Source organism: Poecilia reticulata, chromosome 2 (genome assembly GCF_904066995.2).
Source record: "Poecilia reticulata chromosome 2, P_reticulata-male-v2, whole genome shotgun sequence".
NCBI lineage: Eukaryota > Metazoa > Chordata > Actinopteri > Cyprinodontiformes > Poeciliidae > Poecilia > Poecilia reticulata.
The window spans coordinates 36542284-36561010 of NC_088831.1; the positions used below are offsets into that span (position 1 = coordinate 36542284).

General features: G+C 39.7%; 1 protein-coding gene across 1 annotated transcript in view; it reads right to left on the reverse strand.

Moving 5' to 3' along the window:
- Positions 1-4692, reverse strand: part of LOC103461004 (general transcription factor IIF subunit 2) — a 51019-nt gene extending 46327 nt beyond the window's left edge. The window contains exons 1-5 of the mRNA XM_081604529.1: positions 4063-4692; positions 3685-3788; positions 3457-3530; positions 3286-3304; positions 1769-1913 (exon numbers count right to left, since the gene is read on the reverse strand). Of these exons, the coding sequence (XP_081460655.1) occupies positions 1769-1913; positions 3286-3304; positions 3457-3530; positions 3685-3750 (304 nt within the window). The 5' untranslated portion in view covers positions 3751-3788; positions 4063-4692. The remainder of the gene's footprint in view (positions 1-1768; positions 1914-3285; positions 3305-3456; positions 3531-3684; positions 3789-4062) is intronic.
- Between the last annotated feature and the right edge of the window lie 14035 nt (positions 4693-18727).

Consider the following 18727-nt stretch of genomic DNA (forward strand, 5'->3'; position numbering starts at 1 on the left):
GAGGGGGGGGTCCAGTGCCCATGGAATGTGACTTAACTGTCAGGAGATTTTTTAAACGGTTTGTATTAAAAAAAAAAGCAGCAACTTATTGCCAGAAAATGGCTGGGTGGGTTTTTTACACTTGGGCTGTTTTTGGAAGCAGATGAGACCAAAACGCAAACGATTTAGGGATTCATAGAGTGATGGAATAGAAACAAATACATTAATTCAAATGCAATATCCTATATAGCCAATTAATTGAGTAGCTAACTAAACTGAAACAAAACTATAATTAAAAACAACAAATGACACAAAATAATGCACAATAATGTTGGTCTGTTGCCGTCTCTCCTCTTAATCTCGTCTTCTCTGCTTGCTAAACTACCAGAAATCTGTTCACTGCTCCATTTTCACACGCTCCCCTCTGGACCGACTTCTGGTCTGCAGAAGAGCGTGCTTTAAACTAATTCGGTCCCGCCTTGGGAAACACACAAAATATGCTTTTTGTTTTAAAGCCAAGCTGGGCCAATTATGCAGAGTCTTTTTCCACATCAGAAGAAATCACTCATGTCTCACAGAGTGCTGGCACCCTGGCAGGTGGAGGGCCGCTCTCGAATCCAAACCCCTGCTATTTATTTATTTATTGCAATGATGACTGAATTAGAGATATGTTTTAATGTTTAACTTAATTTTACATGTTATAAATCTTGGCTGGGCAATGTGGCTTGAAAATAAAATCTCAGATTTTTTGATACCAGATACGATATCTAATTTTAATCATATTTTTTCCGCTTTATTTTCTAAATTTCGAAATTACAAATGGCAGATAAGATTTTCAACAAGTGTTCTACAATGAAGTATTAGGGCTATGCTATGAGAACTTAGTAATAATGTTAGCAGAAAAAAGACACAATTTTACCAGAAAAATCATCTTAAAAATTAGACAAAAGTTGTTTTAATAAGAGAAAATATTAATTATCAAAATATAACCAGTTCAGTTGTGTGAACATCACTGGAGCTGAAAAATATTAAATATATATATATAAAATAAACAAAACAACACAAACAACAAATAAAACTATTAATGAAATCTCTGTAAACAAAATTGTCATAAAAATGTGCTAGTTGAAACCAAAGCACCAAACTGAAGACCTTTGTCATCCAGTTTCTGGTAGAAAAAGAAAAACAATAAATTATGCAAATGGAAATTATTGAGCTTGTTTTAATTTATCATGCGATTCATTGATTTATTGCTTATTGCAACAGGGCTGTGTATTGGTGTAAAAAATCCCAAATTTCCCAAAATATTGACTCAATATCAATTAATTGATATAATTAATTAATCACCCAATTATCAATATAATTCCTGTACTCAAAGCATTAACAGCAAAACCCCAATAATCCTTGGTAATTCTTTGGTCACACAGTAACAGGCACCCCAACAATACAGTCGCAGCTATTTTTAAGCTCTTGATCTGATGCAAATCCTTCTGGCTCTGAAAGGACGAATGACACATTATGCCTAGCAGCAAAATGTCCTCCACAAATATGGAGCTGGTCTCAGTATTCTCATGAATTTTACAGTGCAATCAGAGGAGAATGCTCCTAACCAAGAAAAATGTGTCTGAATGTGAGAACATTGTGAATGTCTCGGTTTATCTCACTGCGCTGTGGGCCATTTCATCTAACAAATGCTGACATCTACTTCGGTTTCCACCCAACAGCAGGAAACCAGATGCTGCAAACACCATTACTCCCATTAAAGTCAGAGGGTTTGTATGGGACTGACCTGCGTCGGTCTGGCTGAAGATGGCCATGGTCTGTGCACCCACTGTGTGCATGGTGAAGGGATATTCCCTCGGGGCCTGCAGGGACTCCTCCTTCTCTCCTGCAGCCGTCATGGCAGCCAGCTCCTCATTTAGAGTGAAACACACCTGAGAAAGAAAGAAAAAACGACAACAAACGGCTCAGTCGATACAAAACAACAAGTCATATTATTGTCTGTCTTGTGCTTAATCGGGTCAGAAATGATGCAGTGAACTTTTATTGATTCCTGAGAGGAAGTTGAGTCATGTAAGAGCAAACAGAGAAGGGGCGCAACAAAGCGGTAAGAGGATATCAACTACAGGAAACCGAAATAATAGAGCTCTTCATGCTGAGCCATGCAAAAGTATTCACACCCTGTGAACTTTACATTAAGTTGCAAAACAGCCACAAACTTCAACAGGGATTTTATTTGCCCTCAGAAGTCACTTAAAAGGGGACTTATCATTCAAAATACACATTTTGGACATTTGTGTGCTTGCATTGGGGTGTCTGCTACTTCTAGAAACAGCACAAGCACTTAAAAAGAAACCACCCACCCATTTTTTGGCAATAAATTTGTGTGTTTTGGTGTCTGGAATCCGAATTGTTTCGAAAACTTCTGGATTTTTTTGTAACAATTGACAGGCACAGCCTGTCACCTAGCAACCCCAACAGAGCTCTGCCCATTACCTAGCAACCCAAGCTCCAATTCCAGAACATTTGGTCAGCTAGTTTTCCTGATGTATGCAATGTACAATGGCTGCTGGAAAAGACAAGTGTTTTGTTGTAGACTTATTCAGAAACTACTTGCTGCACTCTTGTTGGTTGTGCATGAGGCTCCCCTTCTTCTTTTCAAATATTTTGAATGTGTTTGCAGCCATTCTCGCATGTAAATGTAAAATGGGGGCATGGCCAAAAGCAGCTTATTTGGATTTAAAGGGACAGAGGCCTAAAATACAAAATTATTCTGAGAGAAACTCAGAGAAGGCAGAACTGACCATTCTGAAATTTCATTATCAAACATCACATTGTTTATGCAAAACAATGTGATGAACATGTTTTGTAAAGCCTATCCTGTTCAAAGAAACATAACAGGTCACCTTTAAACAGTAAATAGAAACTAAAAGTTAACTTTTTGGCATTAGAAAAGTAACCCTGCCCATATTCCAGAACACAACATCCCCGCAATGATGACTGGTGGTGGCAGCATCACAAAATGGAGACGCCATACTTCATTAGAGACAGGAAACTGGTTAGAGTTGATGAGAAGGTGGCAACCTTGAGAAGTACAAGCAGAAAAACAACTATATTGCCAAAGTTACGATTAAATAATATGTAAAGGCTCAGTCAAAGTCCAGACCCAAGCGCAATGGAGAATCTGTGACTTACTGAGCAAAGAAAACGTGGGGCTACATTCATATCACCAAACAAATGTTGAAGTTTATGACTTAAATATGACAGGAGAACAAAATCATGGTTTGATCATGAAATCTGTCTCACCTCTGTTTTTCCTTGTTTTCTGTAAAATAAAAAATAAAAAATATGCATCACTGATTTGTGGAGCAACTAACATTTACTTAATTACCTGCATGTAGCACATAAAAGCCAAACATCAGACATCATGATTGGTAATCTGCAGGTTTAACAGATAAAGAACTTTTTGATACATACTTTTCTATTGATATCTTTCCAACTTCTCCCTTTTCTGTGACTTTCTCCCATTGCTGCGATAAATATTTGGGAACCTGACGGAAGGTGAAAGTATACGTTAATTACTGGTTTTTGCTAGCGTTTATTTCTCAGCTAAAACGCTAAAATGATCATTAAACATTTAAACTTGTGAGTAAAACACGGAGAGACATTTTTGTTAAATCTGTGTGCTTCAGTCTTTGAACAAACCTTAACGAGCCACACGCCCTTATTCTGTCGGAGTCCAGATAAATTCACCTCCTTTTTGCCGGACATTGTTGTTTCTGACTGCAAACTGGAAACAGCGCCTCCACCTGTCGAAGAACCATCAAACTTCCTGACTTTCAAAATAAAACAATACATGTTTCATTAGAAGAGAGAAGATGAAGAGAGTTTGTAAAAATATAGAAATGTTTAGTATAATATATATACTGAAAGAAGAATTTGGGAAGTAAAATTATACAAATAATTATTTATTTAAAATAAACGGAATTGTATAATACAATTCGATTATATTGCTTTTTCATATGTAGAAATTATACCGTCATCGATTTACACTCCATACCAGTAGGTGGCGGTAATACAAACCTTTAGTTTCCTAACAACCGCTAAAGAAAAGGAGCAGTTTTGCGCATGCGTGTGTTGCAGGTCTCAGGTGGAGGGACAGGTAAACAGATGCAAATAACCTGTTTTAACAGGAAAAGAACAAGTGAGCCACAGGAGACGGTGTTGCTGTGCTGGTAGCTCTCATTCGAATTGTATTCCTGGTTATAATAATAAAGTCATTATACAACTTTGAAAAATTGTGACTATACATTCACACTTCTATTTCTTCTATAACACAACATCAGCTTGTTACTATATCAGGAACTGTAAATTAATGCACATTACAAACGGCTATATAAACATACGTATTCTTCGCGCACCATCTGAGGAAATCCTCCGAGCAGCTAACCAAGAGCTTATTAGCTAACTGTATAATTACATAAAATAACACAAACCAAATACACAGGGGACCCATGTCACGACGCTTAATAGAACAATCATGTTTATTACATAACCGTTTTCGGTTCAGACCCCAACCAACCTGTTTTAACAGGAAAAGAACAAGTGAGCCACAGGAGACGGTGTTGCTGTGCTGGTAGCTGTCATCCGAATGGAGAGGAGCTTCCTCCGCACCGCAACGTTGCACCGTCCGTCCCGCAAGGGCTCGCTTCTGCCATCTAGCGGCACATTTGTGTTATTGCGTGACATTGCTCCAAAATTTCAAAACAAGGTCAAATCCTAAACTAAAATCACAATTTAATCTAACAAATGTGACCACACTTTGTGGGGGTCACACACTCCCCAACAAAGAAATTGACTCCCAGCATTAAAGAAAACGTCAAACTTTAAGTCTTGAACTTAGACCATCACAAATATTGTGAACTTCAGTTTCACTTTTTTTTTTTTTTTTTTTTTTAAGTAGTCATGGATGTATGAGTATATGTGTCAATATGTAAAGGAAGGGACAGTGTATGGAATCATGACAGGATAAGGTAGTGATGTGTATGGTGCATGACAGGGTATGTAATGTGTCGCTGGGACAGAGGGCATTCCCCATGGTAGAAATGCTGGTGTCCCACAAAGTCCAATAGTGTTCACAGACCCCTTAGGCTGGTACGATGGTTGGCCAAGGGACTCATAGGTCAACGTCGTTGGGGGTCTCCACTCTCGCGCTGATCGCCTGGCTGATTGGCACTGGGGTGAGGTAGGTCGGTCGTCATTGGCGTCACACATGGCTGGGCCATCTTCCTCTCCAGTGTCCTCTTCATCATCCTCTTTGGCTACTTGTACATAGTCATTGCCACCTGCCCATTCCAGCTCCTGCTCACTGGACTGATCTTCCTTCCTCATCACAGGCTCCTTTGCTGTGGGCGTAGGCTGCAGTCTGGCTCCCCCTGGTGTAGTTTCCTGAATCGATTTGCCTGGGGATGGAGAAATCACTGCTTGTCCCTGGGGCACGTAGGGAATCATGGTGCAAGATCTGTGTGATTCAGCTGGTCTGGACACTCTTAACCAGTATTGTGTTCTGGAAACACCATCATCAGAGTCAGACGAATCACTTTGTTGACATGGTTCTATCTGTCCATGCTTTTCTGTTTGACTCTTTCTCTTATACCTTCCTCTGGTTGATATTTTGTTCGGTAACTGGCAAATCATTTCAGGAGGTTTCTGTGAAGGGTACGTATTTTACTGCAACCTGTTTCAGAACATACTTTGTAAACAGGGCTTTGGTTCACTTGTTCTTTAACAACATGCACTGTTTGTTCCCAACAGGGCCTCAGCTTTCCTGGCCCTCCTCTTTCACCCATGTTACGAACCAAGACCCTGTCACCGGGCTGCAGAACGACTCCCTTCACATGGCGGTCATACTGCCTCTTGCCTCGTGTAATGGACTGCTGGCTGTTCTGAGCTGCTATTCTGTAGGCTTCTCTCATCCTCGCAGCCCATTTGTTTGCATATTCTTGGGATGTTTCTGGCTTATTTTCTGTGAGCAGACCAAAAAGCAGATCTACTGGAAGGCGAAGGTGGCGCCCAAACATGAGGTAATGGGGTGAGAAACCTGTAACCTCGTGTCTAGTGCAGTTGTATGCATGCACAATCTGTGGCAAGTGTTCCTTCCAGTTACTCTTTTCTTCCTCCTGCAGTGTTCTCAACATCTGGAGCAGCGTCCTGTTGAATCTCTCAACTGGGTTGCCCTGCGGATGGTATGGGGTTGTTCTGGAGTGGTTCACACCTGCCAGCTTCTGCAGAGTTGCAAACAGGGCATTTTCAAATTCCTGCCCCTGGTCATGGTGCAGTTTGCCCGGGAACCCAAACCGTGGGATAAAGTCATTAAATATTTTTTCTGCAGCTGTCCGTCCCGATTTATTTCGTGTTGCATACACCTGAGCAAACCTACTGAAGTGGTCTACACATACAAGTATGTAGTCATACCCCCCTCTGCTCTGCTCCAGGTGCATGAAATCTATGGACACAAGTTCAAGTGGTGCACTGGTCACAATGCTCCCCATTGGTGCTCTGTCATGAGTCACACACTGTCTGGTAACATAGGCCTCAATGTATTTTTTCATGTAGGGCCAATAGAGGCGTTCTCTTGCTAACCCAATGACTCTCTCTGCTCCTAAATGACCCATGTCATTGTGCAGGTGTTTAAGCACAAGAGGGCGATACTCAGCCGGTAAGACTAGCTGTTTCCGCCCTCCAGATCTCCTGTACAGCAAATCAGACTCTATGTGCAACTTTCCCCATTCATGCATCAGTCTTCTCACAGGGGCATTGACTTTCTCCCTGTCTTCTTCTGTGAGCACTGCTTTTGACTGTTTCAGCTTTATAATCTCTTTTATGGCCTCATCTCGCCTCTGGGCTCTCACCAGTTCATTTTGACTAATGGTGGGTAATGTCGTACCTGTTGAGTCTGGATGTTGGGCCAGGTTGAGAGAAGCAACGTAGGCAACATCATGCTTTTTGGCAGCCTCACTTCCTTCCCACACTGAATGGATGGCATCCCTGTTGAGTTCCTCAGTGCATTCCTCTACGTAGCTGTTGATGTCAAGTGGTAGACGTCAAGTGGTAGACGGGAAAGAGTGTCAGCATCTGCGTTGACTTTTCCTGGCCTGTATTTTATACTGAACCTGAAGTCAGCAAGCTCCCCCACCCACCTGTGGCCAGCTGCATTCAGTTTTGCTGTGCCCATCACATAAGTAAGTGGATTATTGTCCGTATACACAGTAAAGTGTGGTGCATAGAACAAATAATCCCTAAATTTTTCGCACACCGCCCATTTTAACGCCAGGAACTCCAGCTTCCCAGAGTGGAGGTTGTAGTTCTTTTCAGCGGGAGTCAATGTTCTTGAGCCATATGAAATGACTTTTAGCTTTCCACTCTGTCGCTGGTATAGGACTGCACCAAGTCCCTGTTGGCTGGCATCTGTGTGCAGGACAAAGGGCAGCTCAAAATCAGGATAAGACAATACAGGTGGATGTGAAAGGATATCGATCAACTGCTCGAGGGTGGTCTTGTGAGCATCGCTCCACTGGATGGGAGTTTTTGATGACAGCTGTGCTCCTTTGCCCTTTTTCCCTTTCCTCTGTGCAGTATCTGGGAGTTCTTTAAGTTGTAGCAGCTCATACAGTGGCTTGGCAATTCTGGAAAAGTCTTGAATATATGTTCGATAATAACTCAAGAACCCCAGTAATTGCCGTACCTCTCCCACTGTGGTAGGTCTTTTTTCCTTGAGAGATACTACAGCCTGTATGTCCTGCGTGTCCACCCTCACACCCTCAGCCGAGACTAACCTTCCTAGGTATCTGACCTCTTTCTTGAACAGCTCACATTTTGTAGGCCGCAGTTTAACCCCATGGTGTTGCAGAGCTCTCAGATCACGACGTACTGCATCAACATGTTCACTGAAAGATTTAGAATAACACAGAATGTCATCAAGATAAGGAATACAGCATTCGTCACGCAATGTGGTGAGCATCTCCTCCATGCTGCTCTGGAATGCAGCAGGGGCATTGCTGAAGCCAAACGGTATCCGCACCCATTCATATAGGCCCCAAGGGGATATGAAAGCTGTCATGTGGCGGGACCCTTCAGCCATGTAGCCTTGGTGGTATGCCTTTCCCTGATCGAGAATAGTAAACCAACTCTGGCCTCCAAGGGTGTCCAAGAGGTCCTGGATTCGAGGCAGTGGGTGTCGATCAGGTACCATTTTCTGGTTCAACAACCTGTAATCAATGCACAGTCTGAGTGTTCCATCTCGTTTTCTGACACAGACTACTGGTGCTGCATAGGGCGACCTTGACTTAACAATCCAGCCTTTGGCAAGAAGATCTTGGATGTACTGCTTGACCTCTTGGTAGAGTGGTTTGGGGATGGAGGTATAGGACTTTTGGACAGGAACCTCATCTTTGAGATTGATGACCATTTGGAGACTCGGTATGTCACCAATGTCATTATCATTTTGAGCAAAAGCCCCTGATTCCTCCCACAGCATCTTTTTCACCTCTTCTTGTTGCTCTTCTGTTAGGTGGCTGACATCCACAGGTGGGTGCCACAGCGGTGTAAAAGGTGGTGCCTGATGTTGGCTGTTTGCTAGCAAGGGACTAACAGTGTTTACATAGGTGAAGTTCTCACCACTTTTAGGACAGTCTGTCTCTATGACTTTAACAATGGGTTCAATGCTGCCTAGGACGGTTCTCCCTGGCAAAGTCACATCATGTTTGGAGTGATTTGCAATAGGTACTTTGATGAAGGGTCTGTCTGTTTTGTGAGTCACCACTAATCCTGCCCCAATACTCAAGCTCTCTAACCTCACACTGTTAAGTGCGAGCTCAAAAAGCACAGAAGACTCTGATGGGTTAATGTCTGCTGGAACATGGCATGTAATGTAAGCTACATGGCCTGCTGCAATGGTGACTTTCTTAAAGCCGATTTTCACTGTAGCATATTCTTCTTTTCGAACCTTCTGAGTCTAGATGAAATTGACTATTGTCTCTACACTGCCGTTATCAATTGCACCAGCAAGGAGGGTAGACAGAGTGGACATAAGCTTAGGTTGACTCTCATTGTTTTTAATGAGCACCTGGATGACATTAAAGCCAATTATAGGCCTATCTAATACCAGGGGACTAACTAAAAACGGCACCCAAATGGCTAAGTCTGGATCATTATTACCTTGCAGGTTCACCACCACTTCCACCCATCCATCATATGGAATGTCATCACCAGTGACTGCAGAAACATGCAGAGGGTCATCCAATAGTTCACTGAGTGGTCGAACATCTTCACCAGGTAAGTACCTTTCCTTCCAGGCACGGTCAAGTAGGCTTACATTAGCTCCTGTGTCCAGTAGGACGGTGGCAGCATTACCAGCTATACTGCATTTTAATAGAGATTTGTGGCCAATGAGTGGGGCTGTTAACTTGCATGGCTGTGCCATGTTTTTGGTCTTAATTATATGGCTTTCATTAGATTTATCCTGTGCTGTTGTAGTGTTTTGGTTGGGATGGGACATTTGTTCATAACCGGTCAGAGGTTGTCCCTCTGCCTTGACCGGGTCCCATTTCCCGACTGCTTTGATCTCTTCAAACAACCAACAGCTCGATGGCCTTCCTCTCCACAAATGAAGCAGTGGCTGCAATCGGGATCAGCCAGTGTGACACATTTAGGACAACCATATGGCTTTTGTGTTTTTCTCAAGGGCCTGGATTGGTCAGATTGACGGTGATGAGTGGGGGAAGCATGTTGTTCCAGTTTTTGGGTCTGTGTCACTAACAGTTTCAAGTAGATGCATCGTAGATGCATCGTATTGGGTCAGGGCTTCAACTTGTGTACTCAGTCTCTGTATTTTATCGTCACTATTGGTCACAGTTGTGCTAACTTGGGCTTCAACTTGTAATCTCTGACTAGGATCAGCCTGGGCGCTGTGAGCTTGAGTTACTTTGCGTGTTGTGGTGCGGCCCAACCTGCGCTTTCTCTCACTTTCCTCAGTTGTAGTCTTGATTACTTGTCGCAGCAGAGCCTCATCAGATACGGTAGCTTGGGAAAGGAGTGGCTTGAGCTCCTGTCTAACATGCTCGTACTTCTCCCCAATCCCCTGACATATTGTATTTAAGAATATGCATTGTATTGTAGATGCATCGTATTTGACAGCTGAGGCGGTATGTTTAACAGTGAACATTATTCTTTGTTTGAGCCCAACCATTCTATATAAGAATTGCTGTGGTGTTTCGTTTTTATGTTGTTTAGCACACATTAGGTCTTTGAAAAGTTCCGTTCCGCTCTTTTCACTAAGATGGGACTGGAGGAAGCTTTTCAGTTCTATGATGGTGAGGTCATCTTTGTTCGTCAGCATATCTCTGAAGTTGCCAGGTTTGATTGCACGGAGTACCCCTCTTATGACCTCGCCCTCAGTATGTTTCTCTTTGAGTCCTTCGTCAATTTGTTTACATATGCTGTTATATGTGATGTCAGAGGTAGTGTCACTTACTTGGCCTCCATGTATCCTGAACTCTTTTCGCTGGAGATAGGCCAGATCTTGTAGAGAGACCAATCTCTCTGGCGTATGGCGTGGTGGAAGATTGACAGGACTCTGATGATGTGGCAGGCTACTGAGCTGGGTCCCTGAAGGATCTCCAACCTGATGGTGATCTAGTAGGCCAGTTCCCACAGATGTGGCTATTAAGCTTGGTGCTGTGGCTGCTGTGACAGTACATTCTTGTATCTTCTTTCCCAGCTCTTCATACATCAGTTGTAGCTGTTCCATATTTGGCATGGTCATGTGAGTGTGTGAGCTGGGATTTTGTGATTCTGTAGAGAAATGTGATGATGTGATGTGTACTGTTGAGTTGGATGTTTGCAAATCCTTATCTGAAATGATAGGCATTTCAACTGAATCACAGTTTTCCATCACACTCAAAACAACATCATTCAATGACAACAAAGGACCCACGCCCTCATCCTCAGACTTGGCCAAGTCCTCAGATTGCATAAATCTAAGGATATAATTTATGCAGCTTTCTTCATCAGCTGAACTCAGCTTGTCTGCTCCAGGCTGCTCTATTCCCAATGTCCTTGCAACCTCATAGGGTTGAGAACCAGACAGCTGGAATAGATTCTTTTTGATGCCCCAGATCAGTTCCTTGCGTGTTACTGACATGGTGTGCGTTGACGTGTGGCCCCGAATACCAGTTTGGTTCCCTTGAAGATCAAGACCCTCTTCCTCTGGTTTTCTTCCCTGGACACCAATTGGCCAACTCCTTAGCAGCAGTCGTGTCGCCTTGCTTCTGTGGTCACACACTGGATGGCACCTCACTACAGCAGGTAGTTATCCTGGTCCCGGTGTTCATGTATCACTGGATCAGCAGCCGGTACATCTAAAGCAGTGGCGCTGATCCAGGATGAATCCCCATGAATCTGTTGCAGGTCTCAGGTGGAGGGACAGGCAAACAGATGCAAATAACCTGTTTTAACAGGAAAAGAACAAGTGAGCCACAGGAGACGGTGTTGCTGTGCTGGTAGCTCTCATAAAAAAATAAAATTTTTTAAAAAAGTACATTTCTGAGCTTGAAAAGTCAAAAATTAGCTTGAAAAAAACCCCTAGTTTTCAAAAGTAAAAAATGTCAACTTTTCAAAGTGGAAACTCAACTTTTTTGTCTTGTCTTCGATGTTTTTAATGTTTTTATCTTTACTTTTTATCTATTTATTAATTTCTTTTTATTTCTCTTTCTCACTGTTTACGTTTTAATGATGTAAAGACCCCGGAAAACGTCCCAGTTAAATGACGTTTAACTGAAGTCTTAAAAGGGGTGCGGGTTTTAATGTTTTTATCTTTTTTAATCTTTTTTTTTTTCAAAATCTCTTTCTCACTGTTTATTCAATACCACATGCTGTTTTTATTTTAATTATGTAAAGCACTTAGAAATGCCTTGCAGCTGAAATGTGCTATAAAAATAAAATTTAATTGATTGATTGATTGATTGATTGATTGATTGATTGATTGATTGATTGATTGATTGATTGATTGATTGATTGACATTAATCTTAAAATTTCTGATTTTTTTGGCAGAAATTTCGGGGAAATGGGAGGGGCCCACGACAGCGTGGGAATTTTGGCTCTTTTTAGAGATCCGGTTCTTTCGGCTCCAAAGCCGCTCTTGAGATTTTTTATTTTATTATTATTATTAATTTATTATCCAACAGAAAGATGAATGAGATAAGCTCATAGTCAGAAACGACTATATTCAACAGCTCTTCTTCTGGGTCATTGTAAAGTGAAATGTGCATTTTGAGTTTTAAAATACCATATAAGTCTGTTATTTGGCTTTTGATGGTTACATTTACAGATTTACCTGCGGAAAATTGATCAATCAGGAGCTTTTCATTAATAAATCTTCCCATTTTGTCTGAAACTTGAGTTTGTGTTGAACCAGCAATCAGAAAACATGCTTCTGTTACATGACATGCTTCTGTTACAGAGAAGAAATGTTTTCTTCTCTGAAAAACACCAGCAATAAATCTCAGGTTCTGAAAGAAGTGAAGGGATTATTTAAATCCACAAGGGGGCGTCCTGAACTGTAACACTAAAGACTGAGGATGAAAAAGAATTAACTATATTATTGTTTTAGTATAATGTAGACAATATGTGACATTAGTTACACAAAGAAAATGTAAATTTTAACGCTATTTGTTGCTTATGATGGTATGAAAATATAATAAATAAGCTCTTTGCTTGCTTAGATTCTGTATTGTTCAATGGACTGAGAGACTGCTTTTATCCCCTCCATCTATGGGAAACACTGCTGCCATGACGCTGTGACATAATACAGGATAACAGCTGACAGAAAGTTCTTAGTGGGTGTAGCCATAATGATCTGCTGTCTTGCATGTTAATACTCAATTCGATCACTATGTTGTTTTATGCAACCACTGCACATTATCAGTTCAGCTTTACTGCTATTTTAAGTAGAATTTTTTTTCCAAAACACATTTTAAAAAATTGAAAAGTGGAGGAAAATTCTGTTTTTATTTTGTAATTTTACAACTTTCTTTAATAAATCGTGTGAAAATCAAGTTGCCCCCAATGTCTATCTTCAAAGTTTAACATTGTCAGTGGGTTATTGTGGCTGCTTTTGATAAGAGACTGCCATACAACGTACTAATGCGCAACAAAAGAGCTTGTGGTGATCTGTGTATTTGTAGATGTCTGTGTTTAATTTAATTTAATTAAAAACCTCTTTCCCCTGGTTTTTAATTTTTTATTAAAAAACCAGGGGAAACATTCTTTCATCTGCATTTAGAATATTTTTAAAAGGTAAAATATTCTGATAAAAGGATTAGTGCAAACAACTGCAATAGCTTTTCATTTTAAACTGATATTCTGATGAAGGAGGTGTATTTTTGTGATTTTGTTGTGTATATAAATTGTTCCTGTGCTAAGCATAACTCCTAAGCTTCGGTCTCGTCACTCAAAGGATGTTATCCAATGATAATATTTAACATTAACACAGCCTGTTATAGTTTTCGGTTTGTAACCATGACGGTAGCAGTTTTAGACGGGTAGCACTGACAGATGGCCATCTATCCGTGCTATGGTAGTAAAATCTGATGAGGTAGCCAGATAGTCAGAACACCTGTTGGCTCTCAGGTTTGTTCTTAGTTGTTGATGATTGCAAATCTGTTGAAGACCAGGGTCGAGCACCGCAGTAATTTCATCGTTTGTCCAGGTTGTGGGTGGCTCTTTCATGCCCACAAGCTTCTTTAATCGCTAACATTTAAATCACCGACTTCAAGCTGTCTGAAGAGAAAAACGTCTGTTGGCAATGTAAATGAGCTTATTGTCACCGCTTTAAAGTTGTGACAAAATAATTAAAATATTGCACAACGTCAATCAAAAAGTCAGGTGAATGAATCTCACAATAGTGTCACAAAACATGAAGTACTGTCTTGTAAAAGCAACCATAGTGCTTTAAATTTTCAAATTTTTTCTTATTATTGGAATGTTTTGGTGATAGACCAAGATAAAGTACTCTAGGGAACACAGGGAAATAAAATTAAATGAGAATAAATAAAAAAATACAGCTTCAAGTCTTTTCACCTCCAGAATATTACATTATGTTCAAATCAATTCAAATGTATTAATCAAAGTCGGCACATTAAACAGTGTTGCATGATGAAAACAGATAAACTGTTGTTTTGTACATAAGGTTTCTAGCCACAGGCTAATTTGCAAACACAGGCTAGGATTGAACCTTTATTAAAAGACAGTACAATTAAAATGAAAGATTCGTCTTCTGACTATAGACAAGAAAAACTGCAGATTATTTTTTCTAAAAGAGCTAAAGCTCAGTCAAACAACATTTTTAAATCTACCATTCTCAATTGGTCAGTCTGGACTTTGACTGAGCCATTCTTTGGAACGATTCTGAAAGCTTAGTGCGTGCAGACTGATGATGTTTGCAGCAAACCTGGTTCTGCAGATGCTGCAGTGAAGGTGACATAAATAAAATAGATTAAAAGAATAAATAAACAAATTTTGACAAACTCCACATCTTTATTGTCAAAATAAGACCCTGTTACATATAAATATATGTATTTACATTATAAAAGAATATCCTGTATTATTTTACTTTTTCTGTAAATGCTTCATCTTCCAGATACCTATTTAGAAAAAAAAAGATTTATTGAATATATTTACGGTATATTTGTACATTGTTTCAATTCTTTAGCAACACTACTCCACAAAGTCACTGCACAGGTTGATACAGAAATGCTTTTCATCCCTAAAATTTATATCTGCTCTTAAATTGTATCTGGCTTTTTTTCTTTAATATTTGTGAGTAATAGATTATGTCTTTCTCTGTACATCACCTGTGCTGTTTTGAATTTAACCAAATCCATAAAACTGAAGGCACATGATTTTTATAAAATTGTCGTTTTGTGTTTGCGATCTTGCAAGTTTCTGTAGGATGTTTTGAAAAGTTGTGCTAAACATGATTTACTCTCTTTAACGGCACCGGGGAGACAATTTAAAAACAATGATATTTTGAAGGGTAGATAATAATTCAGCAGTGACATTTATTACTGCCTCATCATATCTGTTTCATAACTGAACCAAATGAAATGTAAAAGAGGCCGCAACGAATGTGACTCCGGTGGATCCTGAGCATGTTAATGTGTGAGTAACGATAAAGATCAGGTCGCTGAAGGCATTCGTAATCTTGTTTTTTTGCAAAAACGTTGGTAATGTTGTGGTTATTGCTCAGCTCACAGCTGGCTTTCTGATGCTAGAGCCTTTATTAGCATGTAGAGGTGAGATCTAGTCATATGTGGGAGGCATTATGATGCCAGGTGTGAACACATGTGACCAGTCATCCACATGGGCATCGTTACATCGATGTTGAAAAGACTCTTACAAATCAAGAGGTGGTAATTGTTTGCATAAAGTAGCAAAGTTTAAAGTACAAATCAGAGGATGTCAACATGTTAAATCTATTATTTTCTTAATCATTCTTACCTTTAAATGATGGTTTCATACCTGGACCTTCAGAGATGTATAAAGACAGTTACAAAGTCAGGCTTTTATCACCTGAACACTAATGTTTCTAGAGCAGGGATGTCCAGTCTTTTTGTTTCATGGGTCATACATGTTGAAACTTCTCCGGGGGCCATGACATTTTTAGTACTTTCCTTTAACTGCTAAAACTATTTAATTTAATTTTCATTTTTTACCTGCTAAATATGGTAAAGGATAAACTCAACTCAATATGAAATGAAATAAGCAAAGCAATCAGATTCCTGCAGACATTTATTGTAGAGTTTATACAAAAAACAGGTATTGCAGGTTTGCCAAATTTAAAATAAAACTACAACAAACCATATCTTACATTTTCATCTTTTCCTAGATTTGTTTTTGTGTCTTTTTAGCAACAAGAACAGGATTTTGTTTATTAAATGGTCATGTCCAATTCAGAATTTTAGTAAAAGTGTTTTTGGTACTTATTATTTATAAATTACATAAAATTTATAATGTAAGGGACAAAAACCTTGACCCTTATATTTTCCATTTTAAAATTTTAAAGTGAAAACTTCAAATTTAGACTATTCTTGAATAGTAATCAACGGCCACCCAAAGTTGTTCTGATGGCTGCAAATGGCCCCCGGGCCGTACTTTGGACAACCCTGATCTCAAGAAACTCCTCCATGCATTTATCTTTAGTCGCATTGATTACTTATACAGTGTCCTCACAGGTCTGCCTAAAAAGATCAATCAGACAGCTGGACGCGGAATCCATAACGCCTTGTTGACTCAGTCAGAGGCTTCTTCAAACTCGCTGTAATACAGACTGCTAGTGGAGATCTTTCTTGCCAACAGTGATCACTATTTACAATAACTCTTTGAAGAATTTGAATGAATATGAGTTAAAACAACATTTAATTTCCCTTTGAGGTCAATAAAGTATCTTTAAATTAGAATTTGGTACTTGTGTCTGTTACCTGCAGTGATCAAGAATTTATTATTTTGACTTTTTTTTCCGTTCAGTGGAGCACCATCTACTTTAAAGGTTTTGCTAAAAATTAAAAATCTGACTTTCTTTATTTTTAGAAGGAAAACATAACAGAACGTTCTAACAAATGTCTGCAGCACAGCCAATAAGAAAATAAATGTTTGTGAAGGTCATTTAAACATGGTTCCAGAAACAGAAATCTGTAATTATTTTTATTTGTATGGAGCATTCTTTGAAAGACAGCTCTGTTGCAGACCAGAGTCGCTTGTTTTTTTGGGGGTTTTTTTATTCTTGGCATTGTAAAGACTAGGTGAAGCAAAAACAAAGAAAAACTCTCCTTTTGCATTTCTCAATGTAGACAAGGTAGCTTTCTCACTGCAGAAACTTATTTGTGTATACTGCCATCTTGTGGACAAATGTGAAACTGCTTAGATTGATTGAATGAATGAATGAATGAATGAATGAATGAATGAATGAATGAATGAAATAACATTACTAAAACTTTACATTCAGAGATTTAAATGTGTATAAGTTTTACAAATGGCAGATAACAGGAACCAGGGAGTGTAAAGATAGCAGCATTTATGTTTATGCCCCAAAGTTGTTTTTTTTTTATTTGATCTACTTGAATTCATTCTAAGCCATGTGTCACAAGATGCCCCATTTTTCGTCTGATGAAAGAAAGGCTGAAAAAATAAGCAGAAAACTCCCTCCAAAATCAGTTGTCTCAATGTTAGCTTACCGTACAAATCTTTGATGTGTGTTCACTTGACACTGAAGTAGACTAGGTTTGTCCAAAACTGTCTTTTTGGATTGCAAAAATTAGACTGCTGTGTTAAAGGGGAAGTTTTATGGTTCTAAAAGGTTTGGTGTCTTAACTTCCCGAATGTTAAGACACCAAACCTTTTCATTAAGTCGTGATCAATGTGCACTGGACCGTTACCTAGCAACCCAAGCCAAACTGCAGCACATTTGGTCAGCTTGTTTTACTGCTGGAAAAGACAAGTCTTTGTTGTTGACTTACCATCCAACAACCACTTGCTGTATTGTTGTTGGTTGTGTAGCAGGCTATACTTCTGCTTTTCAAAGATGTACAGAAAAAGACAGAGGGGCTGTCAGTTACCGGTTGCTATGGTAACCACCAACTGTCAAGAGCAGCGTAACAGAACTTATAAACCAATAAATGTCAAGACAAAAAAACGTTTTGACTAAACAAAGTAAACCTGGAGAATAAATAACCACATTTTGACAAACTTCACATCTATAATATTGTTTAAATAAAACCCTGTTACAATAAGAAATAACTGTAAGTTTTCTATAAAGCTGAAAACAACAAAAGAAGGTAGTCTGCAAGTCTCAACAGGTTATCAATATGAATGAATCTGATTAGAAAGAACCAGACAGCTGTTTATTCTCAGCTAATGCATTAGCTGTGATGGATACTGAATAGAGAGCGATGAGCTGCCGGCTGTAAATCCTCAGCGCAGTAACTTCCTGTTTTCATTCTGGCTCTGTCAACACGGTGACCTGAGACGTCTCTGCAGCACAGAGACTCATTCATGTTGCTGCGGTCAGCTGGTCAACCATCAACACGTCCATATCAACCTTTCTGCTGGAAGGTCGCAACGTTCAGAAACAGTTTCTAAGGTTTCCCAGCGTGCTTCTTACAGTTTTATCAGCATCAGAAAGACTGACACAATGAAGCTAAAGTCCACCTTCACCTGGCTGAGTGTTTCAGTAGCTGCTGCCAGTCGCCTGGTGGTCTCAGAAATCCCTTTTCATCAGGGATAAAATGAGCCTGGCAATAGATTCGCCCCTGGTTTTGGCTTTTTCCATCAAGGTCATTCCAACTTAGAAAGTATTTTAGCCATAAAACACTTTCCCTGCTTGATTGTATTTATATAAAAAAATAGGTATATTTGAACAAGAAGAGGCTCATTTTATATTTCTCCTTCAAATGCTGATGAGAATCTAAAAAGAGTTTCGGCATGAAAGCAGCAGCAAAAAAAGAAAATCACTGATTTTTATTTCTAAAAGTTTTTGAAGCTGAACGGAAAGCCGTTGTCATGGCAACCCCTTCTTGGCAGCCTTAACAACCTGAGAAGGGAAGCAAAAAAACAAAAAAAAAGAGTTAGAAGGAAAAATAAAAAGGATTAAAAGGATGTTTGCAGCTAACCCTAACTCAAAATAAGACACCACAG